The sequence below is a fragment of the Eschrichtius robustus genome, chromosome 8 (genome assembly GCF_028021215.1).
Source record: "Eschrichtius robustus isolate mEscRob2 chromosome 8, mEscRob2.pri, whole genome shotgun sequence".
Taxonomy (NCBI): domain Eukaryota; kingdom Metazoa; phylum Chordata; class Mammalia; order Artiodactyla; family Eschrichtiidae; genus Eschrichtius; species Eschrichtius robustus.
In genome coordinates, this window is record NC_090831.1 from 114967281 (window position 1) to 114983958 (window position 16678).

Sequence of the window (16678 nt, forward strand, 5' to 3'; positions counted from 1 at the left end):
TTTCCCGTTTTTTAAAATTCTTTCCTTTGCTTTTCACTCTCTCCACTTCGTCATCCTTCTACCCTCCCACCACATTTATTCCTCCTACAGGACCCCTGTCTGCAGTAGTAAAATGAGTTTTTCCTACCAGTTACTTAATTAACAGTGTCGGGTAGACACAGTGAAGCCCCGCCCCATAGGAGGAGCTAACACAGGCGGACCGAATTAGGTGGTTGATCGTTAACAAATGAACCCTGAATCTTTTTAGAGGAGCTAAACACACACAAAGGCCAATCAGAGGCCGCGGTTCCAGGAGCTCGGTGGGCGGGGCTGGGCAAGCTACCTCCCACCTCCCAGCCTCCCGCAGCGGCCGTCCGAGCCTCGCGGGCTTCCGCACGCCCCGCCCCTCGACCAGGCGCGGCGGCTATTGGGCGGCGCACTCCTTGCAGTCGCCTCGGTTGCTGGGAGAGGGAGGGAGGGGGCGGGGCCGGAGGTGGGTCCGGGGGCCCGAGAGAAAGGCCGGGAGGCGAGGGCGGGCTGGGCGGATTTGACGAGAGCCGCGGCGGTTGGCGAAGCGGACGGGGCGCAGCCTCTCCGGTGTGAAGAGCAGTCCCCACTGACAGATCCCCTTCTTCCGGCCGCGCCACCCGGGAGGCGGATCCCCGGGGCCTGAGGAGGCTTCCTCGGCCCGGGCCTCCCTCCCTCTCCTACGAGTCACCCGGGCGGCCTGGGAGGAGGAGGAGGAGAAGGAAGTCGTCGGGGGCGGCGGCGGGCAGAGAACCCGCTCCTCCTTTCCCAGCGGCGGCGGCGGGGGCAGGACAATGGAGGTGGCTGTAGAGAAGGCGGCGACGGCGGCCGCGGCGGCTTCGGCGGCGGCCGCCGGGGGGCCCTCGGCTCCGCCGAGCGGGGAGAACGAGGCCGAGAGTCGGCAGGGCCCCGACTCGGAGCGCGGAGGCGAGGCGGCCCGGCTCAACCTGTTGGACACTTGCGCCGTGTGTCACCAGAACATCCAGAGCCGGGCGCCCAAGCTGCTGCCCTGCCTGCACTCCTTCTGCCAGCGCTGCCTGCCCGCGCCCCAGCGCTACCTCATGCTGCCCGCCCCCATGCTGGGCTCGGCCGAGACCCCGCCGCCCGTCCCCGCCCCCGGCTCGCCGGTCAGCGGCTCCTCGCCGTTCGCTACCCAAGGTGAGAGGCGGGTGCGGGCGCGGTGGGGGGTGGGGAGCCCGGGCAGGCCGGCGTCCTGGAGCGGCGCAGCGACCCGCTGTCATGTCGCCGCCGCCCGGGGTGCGCGGCGGGGGAGGGGCGAGGAGGGTCCGTGCTGCCGGCGGTGACATGGAGGGGCCCGCGTGTTGTGCGGCGTACCGCGCGCCCCGCGAGCAACTTCCACCGGCGCTGTAGACTTGGCAGCGCTGCTGCTCCTGCTCCCCAGCATTCTCCCCCCGGGTGCGTGGCCCGTGCGACCCGCACTTTTGAAAACCTCTGTCGGAGTCTGCTGTAGTCTGTATCTCGGGTCCTTTGACGACTGCATCTAGTTAACCGCTGCCCTCTGCCTCCCCAAAGCTTTGTCCAGGTCCATATCATCCTAATCATCTCGTATGTACCCTTGTTATTTGAGCTGGAGAGGGGGAGGGAGGGATGAAGATGAAGTGATGGTGACTTTCTTTGATGATTGATTACAGATCGGATGCCGTCTATTTTTTGTCTTGCATGTTTTGGGTTATTTACCTTAATGAGCCCCCAGTTCTCTCCTCTCCGATGGGGACAAAGGAACTAAGAGACGGTGTTTTGTTGTCCTTCTCTTTCGGAGATTTTATTTTGAGACGGTAAATGGTAAAGAGAAATAGAACAAAGTGATTTGGGGTGCCGCATTTTCTTGTATTTTGTGGGCAGCAGCTGGAAATGTTGAAGTTACTGTTCTCTTTGTGGTGTTTGTTACTGTATAATGAGACTTTTGACAGGCAGTTCCCATTGCTAACGTTAACAGGTTTGAAACACTTAAAGTAAGCACAGTAAATTGTTTCTAGTAGAATAACTGAGGTTTTAAATGTTTATATTGCAAATATTTGAGCACCTCCGTTTAAAAAATACAAAGTAAGTGGAAATAATTCGTTTTTAATATATATACTGCCTTTTTTAAAGGGACTAGTTGATTTAATTAGAGATAAAATGCAGATTAAACAGTTGAGCTAGGTCAAAGAACAGATGAAATTGATGCTTTTAAATAGGTTGTAGTGTTAGATTCTTGATTTAATTATATGTTAGGAACAGTGTCTAGTTGAGAGAGACAGTTTTCCGTGGGTTTCTCTGTTTCTGCAGGTCTTGCCAGGGAAGGTACTGACTGCCCTTTGTTTCTGTTTTTAAAGGATGTTTGTATAAGGAAGAGCCTTGGAAGGTAGAGATAGTGTCTTCCACCAGAGCAAAGAATAGCCATGCATGTGGTGCAGTATAATAAAGATAGATGTCTCCTTCTGGAGTAAAAGGCAGGCATGCTTATTGCCCATCATAAAAGATGAGGGTTCCCTAGGCTTTGGTTTCCTCTCCTGCAACACAACCCATTGCCTGTGCAAGCATCAACTGCCCCACTTCACCTTGCCAGGTGGGAACTGGGCCTCTGGAAACCAGTGCAAAAATGTTGACGCTTTGGCTTATATTATTACTGGAAGTAACAAACTGCCCTTTGTATCTGACCTACAAGTATCGTGTCTTCAACCAGCATCCCTGGTAAGCTACTTTGTTAGCTTACAAGTAGGGTAAAATCTCAGATCCTTCACGCTGATTTGCTCTGACATGGCCCACCTGTTGGAAAGTTAGTACAGGTGAAACTTAAATTTTAGTTCTTAATTTTTAGACACTTTTAAGGGTTTCTTTTATTTATATTTTAAATGATTAAATGGGTCAGTAGCCAATTAGGAACTAAATTTTGCATAATTCTAGAATTAAGATGTATTGTGTGCCAGGCCATGACATTTAGATCTGAATGAATGAGAACATGGGTAATAAAAGCGCTGATCCTCAATTCTGAGGCAAGTTTGCAATTACAGAGAGTTCTCAAAATGTTCCAGTCTCCAAATATTTTTTTATCCTTGTGTTTGTATTGTAAGCAAGAGTTCAGGAAAGCATTTAAATTGGAAGATAATGTTTTTGTTTTTATACTAAGAAAGAAAAGCCTTTGTTAAATGATACTTTCACATACACCTCTAAAAAATAGGGCTATCTTCAATAAATTAAAAATACTATCCTGAGTCTTAATAACTTGAATATTTTCTCCCTTCCTTCTCCTTGCAAACTTATTTTAATACTAGCTGTAACAAAAGTTTAGGCAATATATTTCAGAACTACACTTGACCCTTGAACAACACAGTTTGAACTGCAAGGGTGCACTTATACACAGATTTTTTTCAATAGTAAATACTAGAGTAGTACAAGATTTGCGGTGGGTTGAATCCGAGGATGCGGAACTGGTGATAGGGAAGGCTGACTGTAAGTTATATTCGAAATTTCAGCTGTGGAAGGGTCAGTACTCCTAACCCCAAACTTGTTCAAGGATCAACTGTAAATAAATAGGGTTCATTTGATTATCTCTGTTCTTCATTCTCCTAATGAACTTGTGGGTACAGGCATCATAGGTCAAACTACAATACCTTCAGGAGCTAAGCAAGTAATTGAGAGGGAGAACTATGAGCCTGGGGTAAAATAATAGGGAATGGTGGGGAGTGAAAGGAAAGGGGAGCAAACTGTACTAAGCTCCAGCAGATTGTCCTGTGATAGTGCAGGGCCAGGGTTGGAGGATCTTTTATTTATTTATTTTTTAACGAGGAGTCTGAAGTCTGGATTTTATGTAAAGTTTCTCTAGTATTAGATATTGGCAAGTAATTACACACACACACGCACGCACGCACGCACACACACACACACACACACACACACACCCGTTCTGTAGGCCAAACAAAACAAGTTTTGTTGAAGCCACATGTGTTGCAATTATACTCTTTTAGATTTAGATAAGGGTTTTCAAATTTTAGCTCTACTAGAATCACCTGGTATGCCTGTTGAAAATCTAGATTTCTAGGCCTCTCACCCCAGAGAGCCCAAAATGTCATAGTTTTAGAGTTCTAGAGTATAATCATAAACCGTAGTTTTTTTGAGTTTTTTTTTAGCTCAAGCTGTATTATATTGCAAAGTACAGTTGATCAAAGAGGATTCTTTAGAAAATTAAAAATTCAAAGTGTAGTGTTCTCCACAGTATTAGACCTAGTTTCCCTTTCTATTAAGTACTTTTTGGTGCTCCCTTTGTTATATCCTGAATGAACTTTATAGAAAGCAAGTCTTTTCTAACACATATTTTTTACAAAAATCAACATAATGGTTTGACTGTTTTAAAGAAGAAACAAAGCTAATTTATAGCAACAAACATATAATTTGTAAATGCTTAGACACAATTACACTAGGCACCAAGCCTCCATTGAGAACATTGGTTTAAACTTTTGTAAGGCAACCAGTTGGAAGGAATGAGGGTGAGTGACCACAAGCTAAAGTTGGTTTACTACCTCAGTCCTGACTTTCATTTTCTTAGTATGCAGTAATGTCCAGGAAAGAGGGAAGAGCTTAGAAAACATTTTCTTTAGGTACATATTGGTACATGAAGTCAGGAGACAAACTGATCTTGGAGAAATGTTACAACATTGTGCAATATTTTGTAGGTGGATGTACTGTTCAGCCAAAGAGTAGCAAGCTCTAAGAGCTATTTTTAAAGAATACTGAGAGCACACTTTTGAAAGGGGTCAAGGGAGAGTAAAATATGAGTCCATCAGTTCTCTTTATTTTTTTTTTATTTATTTTTTTTAAAAGACTTTTTATCTTTCTTTTTTTTTTAATTAATTAATTTATTTATTCATTTATGGCTGTGTTGGGTCTTCGTCTCTGTGCGAGGGCTTTCTCTAGTTGCGGCAAGCGGGGGGCCACCCCTCATCGCGGTGCGCGGGCCTCTCATTATCGCGGCCTCTCTTGAGGCTCCAGACGCGTAGGCTCAGCAATTGTGGCTCACCGGCCCAGCCGTTCTACAGCATGTGGGATCTTCCCAGACCAGGGCTCGAACCCGTGTCCCCTGCATTAGCAGGCGGATTCCCAACCACTGCGCCACGAGGGAAGCCCAGTTCTCTTTATTAACTGGCAGTCTGTAAGATATAACTATCAATTATGGGAGCTGATTTCTTTTGGTTCTTGGAGAAAAGTATTAATCACGTTTTGAGTACAATATATAATGACAAAGGATTTAAGATTTAAGATCTGTATACAATATTCACCTGCTGATGGAAGTTACTATTGATTTCAGTTTGGGGTTGTTATGAATAAAACCGTTATAAATATTTGTAGACAAGTCGTTATGTGAATATGTTTTCATTTCCTTGGGTAAATACTTAGAATTGGAATTGCTTGTTTGTGTCATAAATGTATGTTTACCCTGGAGTTCCATTTTGCATTCCCTCCAGCAGTGTATGAGAGTTCCAGTTAACGTCCTCACTAATTTGGGTGGTGTTAGTCTTTAATTTTAGCCATTCTAATATGTTTGAAGACGTATCTCATGATTTTAATTTTCATTTCCCCGATGAATAATAATGGGCATCTTTTCCTGTGCTTATTGGCTATTCTTACTTATTTTTGGTAAAATTTCAGTTTAAGGCTTTTGTAGATTTTTAAAACTAGGTGATTTGGCCTGTTACTGAAAAGTAAAAATTCTTTGTATATGTCCAGTTTCCAGGCGCTCGTCTACATACATATATTGCAGGTATTTTCTTCCACTCCTTTTGCTTGCTTGTTCATCTTCTTTTTTTCTTTTTTCTTTTTTTGCTGCACCATGCGGCATGTGGGATCTTAGTTCTCTGACCAGGGATCATACCTGTGCCCCCTGCATTGGAAGCATGGAGTCTTAACCACTGGGCCACCAGAGAAGTCCCTCATTTTCTTTTTTTTTTTTTTTTTTTAACTTTCTATTTTATTTCAGAGTATAGCCAATTAACAGTGTGATAGTTTCAGGTGCACAGCAAAGGGACTCAGCCATACATATGCACGTATCCATTCTCCCCCAAACTCCCCTCCCATCCAGGCTGCCACATAACATTGATAAGAGTTCCCTGTGCTGTACAGTAGGTCCTTGTTGGTTATCCATTTTAAATATAGCAGTGTGTACATGTCCATCCTAAACTCCCTGACTATACCTTCTTATTGATGGTGTCTTTTGAAAAGCTGAAGTTTTAAATTTTATCTAGTTTATAATTTCTTTTTCTTTTACTGTTAGTGATTTTAGTGTTATAACAATTCTGTGCCTACTCCAAGTTTACTTAGATTTTTCTCCTGTCTTTTCTTTCAGTACTTTTATAGTTTTAGCTTTTATATTTAGATCTGTAATATATTTTGGGTAATTTTTGTGCTAGGTAAGGGTTGAGGTTCATGTTTTTAACCATATGTTAAAGCACCATTTATTGAAGAGAGTACTTTCCCCATTATATTACTTTTGGGATTTTTGTAAAAAGTCAGTTGAACATATATGTATGGTTCTGTTTCTCTACTCTCTATTCTATTGATCTATTCGTTCAGTACTAATAATGTTTTTTTTATTTTTAATTTAGCTTTTTAAGCAGATTTTGAAATTGGACAATTTTGTTCTTTTTCAAAATTGTTTTGGCTCTTTAAAGTCATTGCATTTCTTGACAAGTTTTTAGAATCGAATTATCAATTTCTACACAAAAGTGCTATGATTTTCATTGGAATTGCATTGAATCTAGATATCAATTTGGGGAGAATGATCTTAATGATATTGACTGTTCCTATCCATGAACATGTTTTATTTCCCATTTATTTAGATCTTTAATTTCTCTCAGTACTCTTATAGTGGTCTTGGGCAAATTTTGTGAAGTTTATTCTAAAATATTTTATGATAATGTTCTTTAACAATATTGAAATTGGTGTTTTAAAATTTTTCATTTCCAATTACTTGTTGCTAATATATTGAAATACAATTGGCTTTTGTATATTGATTGTATATGCTACTCTCTTGCTAAATTCAATTATTAAATCTAGTAGTTTTTTGTAGATTCCTTAGGAATTTCTACATAGACTATCATGTTACTTACAGGTAGTTTTACTTGTTTCTTTTCATCCTTTATAATTTGTGACATTTTCTTCCCTTATTGCACTAGCTAGGACTTCCGGTAGCATATTGAATAGAAGTTTAATTTCAATATTAAATGAGAGATGACATCCATTTTCTTATTCCCGATCTTAGGAGTAAAACATTCAGTCATTCACCACTAATATGTTAGCTTGTTTGTTTTTTTATAAATGCCCATTATCAAAATTAAGAGGTTCCCTTCTATTCCAAGTGTACTGAAGGTTTTTTTTTATCATGAATGAATGATAAATTTTGGTCAAATGCATTTTCTGTATCTATTAAAATGATCATATGGTTTTTCTCTTTTTTTTTTTTCTGTTGCTGTGGTGAATTACATTGATTTTCAGATGTTAAACCAGTCTTGAATTCTTGGTGTATACCGCACTTGGTCATGATGTATTATCCTTTCTGTGTACTTCCGGATTTGAATTTCTAACACTTTAAGGGTTTTTTTTGTTTTTTCTTCATGGGGAACATTGGTGGTGTGGTTTTCTTGTGTTTTTATCTGATTTTGGTATCAAGGTAATACCTCAAAACGTGGTGTGAGGTGTTCCCTCCATATCTATTTTCTAAAAGAGTTTTTGTAAAATTACTATTAATACTTCCTTAAATACTTGACAATTCACCAGTGAATCCACCTAGACTTGGAGTTTTCTTTATGGGGAACGTTTTGATTAGGAATTCAGTGTCTTTAATAGAGATACAGCTATCAGATTTTTTGTTTCTTCTCAAATCCATATTGGTACATTGTTTGAAGAAAATTATATGATTCAGCTAGTTTGTACATTTACTGGCATGAGTTTGTTCCCAATATTCCCTTATCCTTTTAGTGTTTTCAGGAGCTGAATGATGTCCCCTCTTTTGTTTCTATATGTAATTCATATTTATTCTTTTTCTTGGTTACTATTACTAAGGGCTTATCAACTAACTTTTGGCTTTGTTAATTTTATTTATTGTCTCTGCTTTAAAGGTATAATTTTTTCTCTAAGCACGTGTTAGCCATCTCAAACAAATTTTGTGTTGTGTTTTTATTAACATTCCATTAAAATTTTTTAAAATTTCTCTTGTGATTTCTTCTATGACCGATGGGTTGCCTAGAAGTGTGTTAATTTATAGGTATATGGGGGATTTTCTAGATAGCTTATTTCATTGTAGTAAAAAAATGCTCTGTAGGGTTTAAATCTTTTGAAGTTTATTGAGACATTTTATGTTCTAGCATATCATCTATTTTGGTGAATGTGCACTTAAAGAATTTAAATTCTACAGTTGTTGGGAGTAGTGTTCTGTAAATGTCAATTAGGTCAAGTTGGTTGATAGTGTTGTTAAAAAAAATTATATTTTTATTTTTGTTGTTGCTAGGTTTGGTTTTTTGTTGTTGTTGTTTTAAAGCTGTACATATTTTAAATTTATTTGTTTATTTTAGGCTGCATTGGGTCTTTGTTGCTGCACGCAGGCTTTCTCTAGTTGCAGCGAGCAGGGGCCACTCTTCATCGTGGTGCGTGGGCTTCTCATTGCAGTGGCTTCTCTTGTTGCGGAGCACGGGCTCTAGGCGCACGGGCTTCAGTAGCTGCGGCACGCAGGCTCAGTAGTTGTGGTTCACGGGCTCTAGAGCGCAGGCTCAGTAGTTGTGGCGCGTGGGATTAGTTGCTCCGCGGCATGTGGGATCTTCCCGGACCAGGACTCGAACCCGTGTCCCCTGCATTGGCAGGCGGATTCTTAACCACTGCACCTCCAGGGAAGTCCCTTTGTTGTTGTTTTTGTTTTTGTCTGCTTGTTCTATCAGTTATAGAAAGAAGAATGTTTAAATCTTCAATCATGATTGCTGATTTCTCTCTTTATTCCTTTAATCCAGTTAGTTTCTGCTATAAGTATTTTGAAGCTTTGTCTTACTGATGAATTGCCTGCCCTTTTTAACACTATGAAATGTTCTTCTCTATCATTCATACTACTATTTCATGACCTATGCATTGTCTTATATTAATATAGCTACCAGTTTTATCTTTGTGTTTAAATTGTTTATTTTTCCATCCTTTTACTTTTAACCTTTATATTTAAAGTGTATCTCTTGTAGATAGTGTATGGTTGTGCCTTGCTTTTTTATCCAAGTTGTAAAATTTTGCTTTTAATTGTTTAATTCATTTACATTTTAAGTAATTTATTAGTATGGTCCAATTTAAGATTACCATCTTTTTATTTATTTTCTCTTTGTTCCTGCTGGGGCTCTAGTATCTTTGCTCTTCTCTCAATCCCTTAGCAGCTGCTCTCTTGTAGACTTCTGGTAAGTCTCACTCTGCACATGCGTGGTAGCCTTCAGCCAAGAATTTGGGGAAACCCTACATAGACTACTGGCACCCTTCCTCTGTGCAGTTCCCTTCTCTCCAGTGCTTATCTGTTTCACAGCCCAAATTTTCCTCTGGCTCCTAAGCTGTGTTCTGCTGAGCCTCTAGTTCCCTGTACCATGGTTAGGATATAGTTCCCAGGCAGAGAATCAAGATATTATAGGGGCTCACTTCCTGAGTTTATTCTTCCCAGTTACATATAGTTATTCATGTCAGGCAAGCTTGCCTTGGTACTAGTTACTCTGTCCTGGTGAAAAGTTGATGTCCGAAGACCATTTTTTAATCACATTGCACTTTTTTCATATACTCAAATGTGGGTAATCAGCAAACTTTGGTTCTTAGATCCTTAGATTTGTCCCTTTAATTTTTCTTAGAGACCGCACCAATTTAAACTATCACCTAGATGCACACATCTCTCGTGTCTTCCTGTTACCTTGACCCCTTTCTCAAATTTTACGTGCATTTTCAAGTATGCACTAGACCAGTAGTCTCTAAAATGGGATGTGTGCTGCATTATGAAATAAAATTCTAGTGAGGTGAGGGAAAACATTAGAACTTATTTGCATAAATTAAGCTTGGAAGTACTTGATGTGTAGATTGTTGTGGTCACATGAATAAACATGTTAACTGGCTACATTGCACGTATTGTACACAACGTATCCTGAGGGAGGAGTCAGGGCTGCTGCAAGTCCAAAAGGTACCTTTGTGTGAGTTAGAAATAAGCATGGAATAAGCGTGGCGTATGTAGCCCCAGGGAATACATGGCTTAGCAAATGGAACGCGAATAATCCTCATTTGCCCTCTAAAATTAGGCAGTCCCTTGTGCTGTATCTGAATGGGTCTCCCCTCACCTACCCACCAAGTTTAATTGTGCTTAGAGCCCTGGAAGATTGGGACCTAGAACTAGGAATAAATCTTCTCATAAAAGAAAAAAACAAAAACAAAACTATACACAGCTGCCCTGGAGGTGATGGGATTTCTCTACTGCACACCCTGTTGTATTTTTTTTTCTCCTACAAATTGTAACACAATTTAGATAAGTAAGTTTATGGATTTTCACATCTGTTTTTAACTAAAATGACTGTCAAAAGATTGAAAATCATGGTAGGCCATTACCAGGACCCTAGTGAAGTTAGGGTCTAATCTCCATTCCTAGAGAAGTTCCATATGGATGCCACTCAAAAAAGCCCCTCAGGTTCAGCAGTCTGGAAAGTCCCTAAATTATAAGATGTAGGGCACATGTGCAATAGCCATAAAAAATGATCCCCCCCACACATCTATGGTCAATTAATCTTCCACAAAAGAGTCAAGAATATACAGTGGAGAAAAAGTCTCTTCAATAAGAGGTGCTGGGAAAACTGGACAGCTACATGTAAAAAAATGAAATTAGAACATTCTCTAATGCCATATACAAAAATAAACTCAAAATGGATTAAAGACCTAAATATAAGACTGGATACTATAAAACTCCTAGAGGAAAACATAGGCAGAACACTCTTTGACATAAATCGTAGCAATATTTTTTGGATCTGTCTGCTAGAGTAATGGAAATAAAAGCAAAAATAAACAAATGGGATCTAATTAAACTTAAGAGCTTTTGCACAGCAAACAAAACCATAAACAAAATGAAAAGACAACCTACAGAATGGGAGAAAATATTTGCAAATGATGTGACCGACAAGGGACTAATTTCCAAAATACACAAACAGCTCATACAGCTCAATATCAAAAAAACAAACAACCTGATCAAAAAATGGGCAGAAGACCTAAATAGATATTTCTCCAAAGAAGACATACAGATGGCCAACAGGCACACAAAAAGATGCTCAACATCAATAATTATCAGAGAAATGCAAATCAAAACCACAATGAGGAATCACCTCACACTGGTCAGAGTGGCCATCATCAAAGAGTCTACAAATAATAAATGCTGGAGAGGATGTGGTGAAAAGGGAACCCTCCTACACTGTTGGTGGAAATGTAAATTTGTACAGCCACTATGGAGAACAGTATGGAGGTTCCTTAGAAAACTAAAAATAGAGTTACCATATGATCCAGCAATCCCACTCCTGGGCATATATCTGGAAAAGACGAAAACTCTTAATTTGAAAAGATACATGCACCCCAATGTTCATAGCACTATTTGCAATAGCCAAGACATGGAAGCAACCTAAGTGTCCATTGACAGATGACTGGATGAAGATGTGGTACATATATACGATGGAATATTACTCAACCATAAAAAAGAATGAAATAATGCCATTTGCAGCAACATGGGTGGACCTAGAGATTATCATACTAAGTAAAGTAAGTCAGACAGAGAAAGACAAATACCATATGTCACTGATATGTGGAATCTAAAAAATGATACAAATGAACTTATTTACAAAACAGAAATAGACTCACAGATATAGAAAACAAATTTATGGTTACCAAAGGGGGAAAAGATGGGGGGATAAATTAGGAGTTTGGGATTAACACATACACACTACTACATGTAAACTAGATAAACAACAGTGTCCTACTGTATAGCACAAGGAACTATACTCAGTATCATGTAATAGCCTATAATGGAAAAGAATCTGAAAAAGAATATATACATTTTATATATATATATAAAACACTGAATCACTTTGGTGTATACCTGAAACTAACACAACATTGTAAATCAACTATACTTCATTCAATTAAAAAAATTATAAATTAATTCTTTTAAAAAAAGTGATCCCAATTCTAATTAAAAGTGTAGAGAGAGTTCCATTTAAGTCTGTAATCGAGGTTGGGTACTGTTGGCTTGGTTCTTACCTAGTTTAGGAAAATGCAGAAAACTGAGCCCAGAGAAATCAGGGCTGCTCATATTTAATGACTTCTTCAGTGTTTTGTAGGGGGATAGATACTTGCATTCTTGACACCTGAATATGCAGTCAATGGTGGATTAGCAGGCAAGGAGATCCATGTTCTATAGAAAGCTTGTAACCGTTGCTGCCTCATTTTGTGTTTAATTTTATCAGGTGTACGGAGTTGATGGAGTTGTGATTTTTCCCACCAGGCTTAAATTACTTGAATCTTTGAAGTCTCATATTCAGCTGTGATAAAGATAATGCTAATTTTGCAAGCATAGCAGCATAGAATGGCAGAACTGATCCTTTATAGGCTCTTCATCAGTCTTACTATGAAGTTGACAGCAATGATTAACTAGGTCTAACAAGAATTGGGCCTAAAAGTTTCAAAATTAATAAGAAGACTCTTTGAAATTGATTGACATCCTCTATGTTAATGAGCTATGCCATAAGTGTATATCACATCTTGGACCATTAGCCAGTAACGGTATGAAGCTTTCATGATTAGCAATACATTTAAAAGCATTTATTTCATTCTTTAAAAATATCTTATATTTATGTGATTTACTATGTACAAGATACACTAGTACTTTAGCATATGTACATAATAAATATATATATAGGGTGCATGTTCAAATATTTGTGTTTAAAACAACACGTGAACATATAAGTATCAGCTGAATTGCCTCTGTTTTTGCATGTTTATCTAGTCTTTAAAAACATTTTTCAAATTCTCTTCTTTGAAGTTGCAAAACAACCCTATTCCTCAAAGAACTACCAGAAGATCTTTGATTATGGATAAATAGTCTCCCTGGGATCTCTTGACTATATATATTCAGCATTAAGTATAACCAGGAAGAGAGCCTATAGCACATGAGATTCTTAGTGTCTGTCTGTCTCTGTACTGGTATATGTTGATTTATGTTTCTTTCTGTCCTCATCAATCTTCTAGACTTGCGGTTCAAGTTCTCCCACTTCCCTGACCCTTCCTTTTTGGTCTCCTTGTTGTCTTCCCTCTGTTTCCTTCCCTTCTACTCTTGGAAAGTAGAGTGTGGAGATCACCTAGGACAAACCTTTAGGAATTTTTTTTTTTTTTTGGCTGCATTGGGTCTTCGTTGCTGCACGCGGGCTTCCTCTAGTTGCGGCAAGCGGGGGGCTACTCTTCATTGCCGTGCACAGGCTTCTCATTGCAGTGGCTTCTCTTGTTGCGGAGCACAGACTCTAGGCACGCGGGCTCAGTAGTTGTGGCTCACAGGCCACAACTATTTTGGTAGAGAGATAGAAGGGAAAACCATATTGGGGTGGGTGGGAGGTAAAGAGATATAGATGGAAAAGTTTACCAACTCTGTTAAAAAAAAAAAAAGTTTACTTCTGAAGGGAGGGAGGAAAGGGATAAGGCAGTACCTGGGGAGAAAAAAATAGGAGTTGAGGAATATTTCTTGTTTATTTTTTTGTGAATAGGAAAGGCTTAAGCATGTTTACTTATTTATTATTTATACAATTTTTAAAGGTCACTCTCCATTTACAGTTATTACAAAATATTGGCTATATTCCCTGTATTGTACAATACATCCTTGTAATACTATCTTACACCCAGTGGTTTGTACCTCCCACTTCCCTATCCCTATATTGTCCCCCACCCCATGTGGTAACCACTAGTTTGTTCTCTATATCTGTGAGTCTGCTTCTTTTTTGTTTTTTCACTAGTTTGTTGTTTTTTTTTAGATTCCACATATAAGTGATATCATACAGTATTTGTCTTTCTCTGTCTGACTTATTTCACTTAGCATAATGCCTTCCAAGTCCATCCATGGTGCTGCCAATGGCAAAATTTTGTCCTTTTTTATGGCTGACTAGTATTCCACTCTGTATATGTGTGTGTGTGTGTGTGTGTGTGTGTGTACACACACACACACACACACACACACACCCCACATCTTTATCCACTCATCTGTTGAGGGACACTTAGGTTGTTTCTGTATCTTGGCGATTATAAATAATGCTGCTATAAACATTTGGGTGCATATATCTTTTTGAATTAGTGTTTTTGTTTTTTTCAGATATATACCCAGGAGTGGAATTGCTGGGTCATATAGTAGATCTGTTTTGGGATCCAGCCAAGTGAGCTATTGAATATACAAAAGAAGAGATTTGTGAGTGTGTGAGCTTCTGAGAAGGCAGGGTAGGATTGATCCAAGGCATGGTGGAGAGATTAGTGACTGGATAGGAGAAGAAACGTTTTCTTTATTGTGAACAGGAGAGAAGGCAAGAAAAGGCATAAATATAGAAGGTTTCTCTGTGTGTCCTCAAAGTGGGTGGCATTTCCCAGTAAAACGTAGTATGATTACAGATCATGTTTGCTGCTAGAGATCAGAATTCATAGTGATACCCGTATGCCTTCTCTGAAGCAGCAGAGTGTTTCAGGGTAGTGTTACTCAACGTGTGGTCCACACACTGTTAACATGGGTCTGAAATGAAGCAAAGAGTTTGCCACAGGAAAGTCTGGGGGAGCTAGGACAGCCTGGTACCTGAAGTTCTTGGAAATATTCAGTGAAAAGAACAGAGCCCCACGCTGAGAAGAAACTGCTGCAAATAAACACAAGTTGACTAGGATAGGAATTTAGGGGTTAAGAAGAGAGAAGGTTCAGATACATGTGGGAAGGGGGACTGGAGGAGGCGGATTTCAGAAAATATTAGAGAAGTGGTTACACTAAGGTACCATAGGTTTGAATACTTTGTGGTAAAAATGTAAGAGGAAACCTTAGAACTCTGAATCTAGGAAACAACCTCTACATAGGAAACTTCTCTTATAAATACAGGAAAATCCCTTAATATGAATTATGGAAAATCCCTTAATATGAATTATGGAATCTACTGTGGTTTTATACCATTCAAAGATATTATATAAGAAAAAAGGACAATAGCCCTCAATAATAGATCTAAAGAAATTGAGATAGCATTGTACCTTGGTCTTAAAGTAGAGATATAATGAAACCTATTTCTACAAATGAAACAGGATGTTACGTAAAAACAACATAAACCATAATTACAAAAGTTTAGAAATGAGTTGGCTGTGCTATAGGATGTCATGAAAAGAAAAACTGACAGTTAAGGAATAAAATTAGAAGTATTTCAGAAATGAAAATAAACCAGAAAGTTCTTGAATGAATAGACACTCTAGAAACTACCATAAAAGAAGTAAAGGATGGGGGCTTCCTTGGTGGCGCAGTGGTTAAGAATCCGCCTGCTAATGCAGGGGACATGGGTTCGAGCCCTGGCCCGGGAAGATCCCACATGCCGCGGAGCAACTAAGCCCGTGTGCCACAACTACTGAGCCTGCGCTCTAGACCTCGTGTGCCACGACTACTGAGCCCGTGTGCCTAGAGCCCGTGCTCTGCAACAAGAGAAGCCACTGCAGTGAGAAGCCCGGCACCGCAACGAAAAGTAGCCCCTGCTCGCCTCAACCAGAGAAAGCCCACACACAGCAACGAGCACCCAACGCAGCCAAAAATAAAAATATAAAGTAAATAAATTTAAAAAAACAATAAAGGATGGAAAAAGATGAAAACAAATCAAACAAGTAGAGAAGGAGATCAAAGAAATTCATAGAGAAAGTGATAAGATCTTATATTCACATACCCATAAATAAATGGATGTTTATAATATGAAGAGTACTAAAACAACGGAACAGAAAAAAATTACAATCAGAGAAAATGTTGAAAGGATGGTAAACATCTATATTAAAAGGGCTTACCATGTGCCTAGGAAAATTGAAACAGAACAGGCACCACTGAAACGTGTTCTAGGGCTTTAAAGAAAAAGAAAACACTTTGGACAGCTATACAAAAAGACTACATCACTTATAATGGAAAGAATGTCAGATTATCATTAGACTCCAACATCAGCATTAGAGTCCAGAAGACCGTGGAGTAAAGATTTTAAGATTTTCACAGAAAGAAAATGTGAGTTGAGACTGTATCCAACCAACTGATTTTCAAGCATAAAGACCACGTGTAAGAACTTAGCAAGTATCGTTCTTATGTACCCTTACTAAGGATACCAGATTTTGCTATATTTTCTTTAAATTTCTCATGTTAGTATACTTAGTTGTTTTTTTCTGACCCATATGCGTAAATTGTAGATATCATGACCCTTCAGCCCTGAACATGTTAATGTGTCTCTGAAGAATAGAGATTCTCTTCTTAAAAGTGTTTTTAAGCTTTATTGAGATAAGATTAAACATACAGTAAGCCGCATGTATTTAAAATATACAAGTTGATGAGTTTTAACATATGCAAAGATAATCTTGTATGTAAGCACAGTATAGTTACCAAACTTAGGAAATTTGACAA

At 39.4% G+C, this 16678-nt stretch overlaps 1 protein-coding gene across 2 annotated transcripts in view; it reads left to right on the plus strand.

Moving 5' to 3' along the window:
* Positions 1-535: 535 nt before the first annotated feature.
* TRIM24 (tripartite motif containing 24) overlaps positions 536-16678 on the plus strand; it is an 89979-nt gene continuing 73836 nt past the window's right edge. For both annotated transcript variants that reach the window (XM_068549531.1, XM_068549532.1), the window contains exon 1: positions 536-1164. In XM_068549531.1, coding sequence (XP_068405632.1) covers positions 801-1164 — 364 coding nt within the window. In that variant the 5' untranslated portion in view covers positions 536-800. The remainder of the gene's footprint in view (positions 1165-16678) is intronic.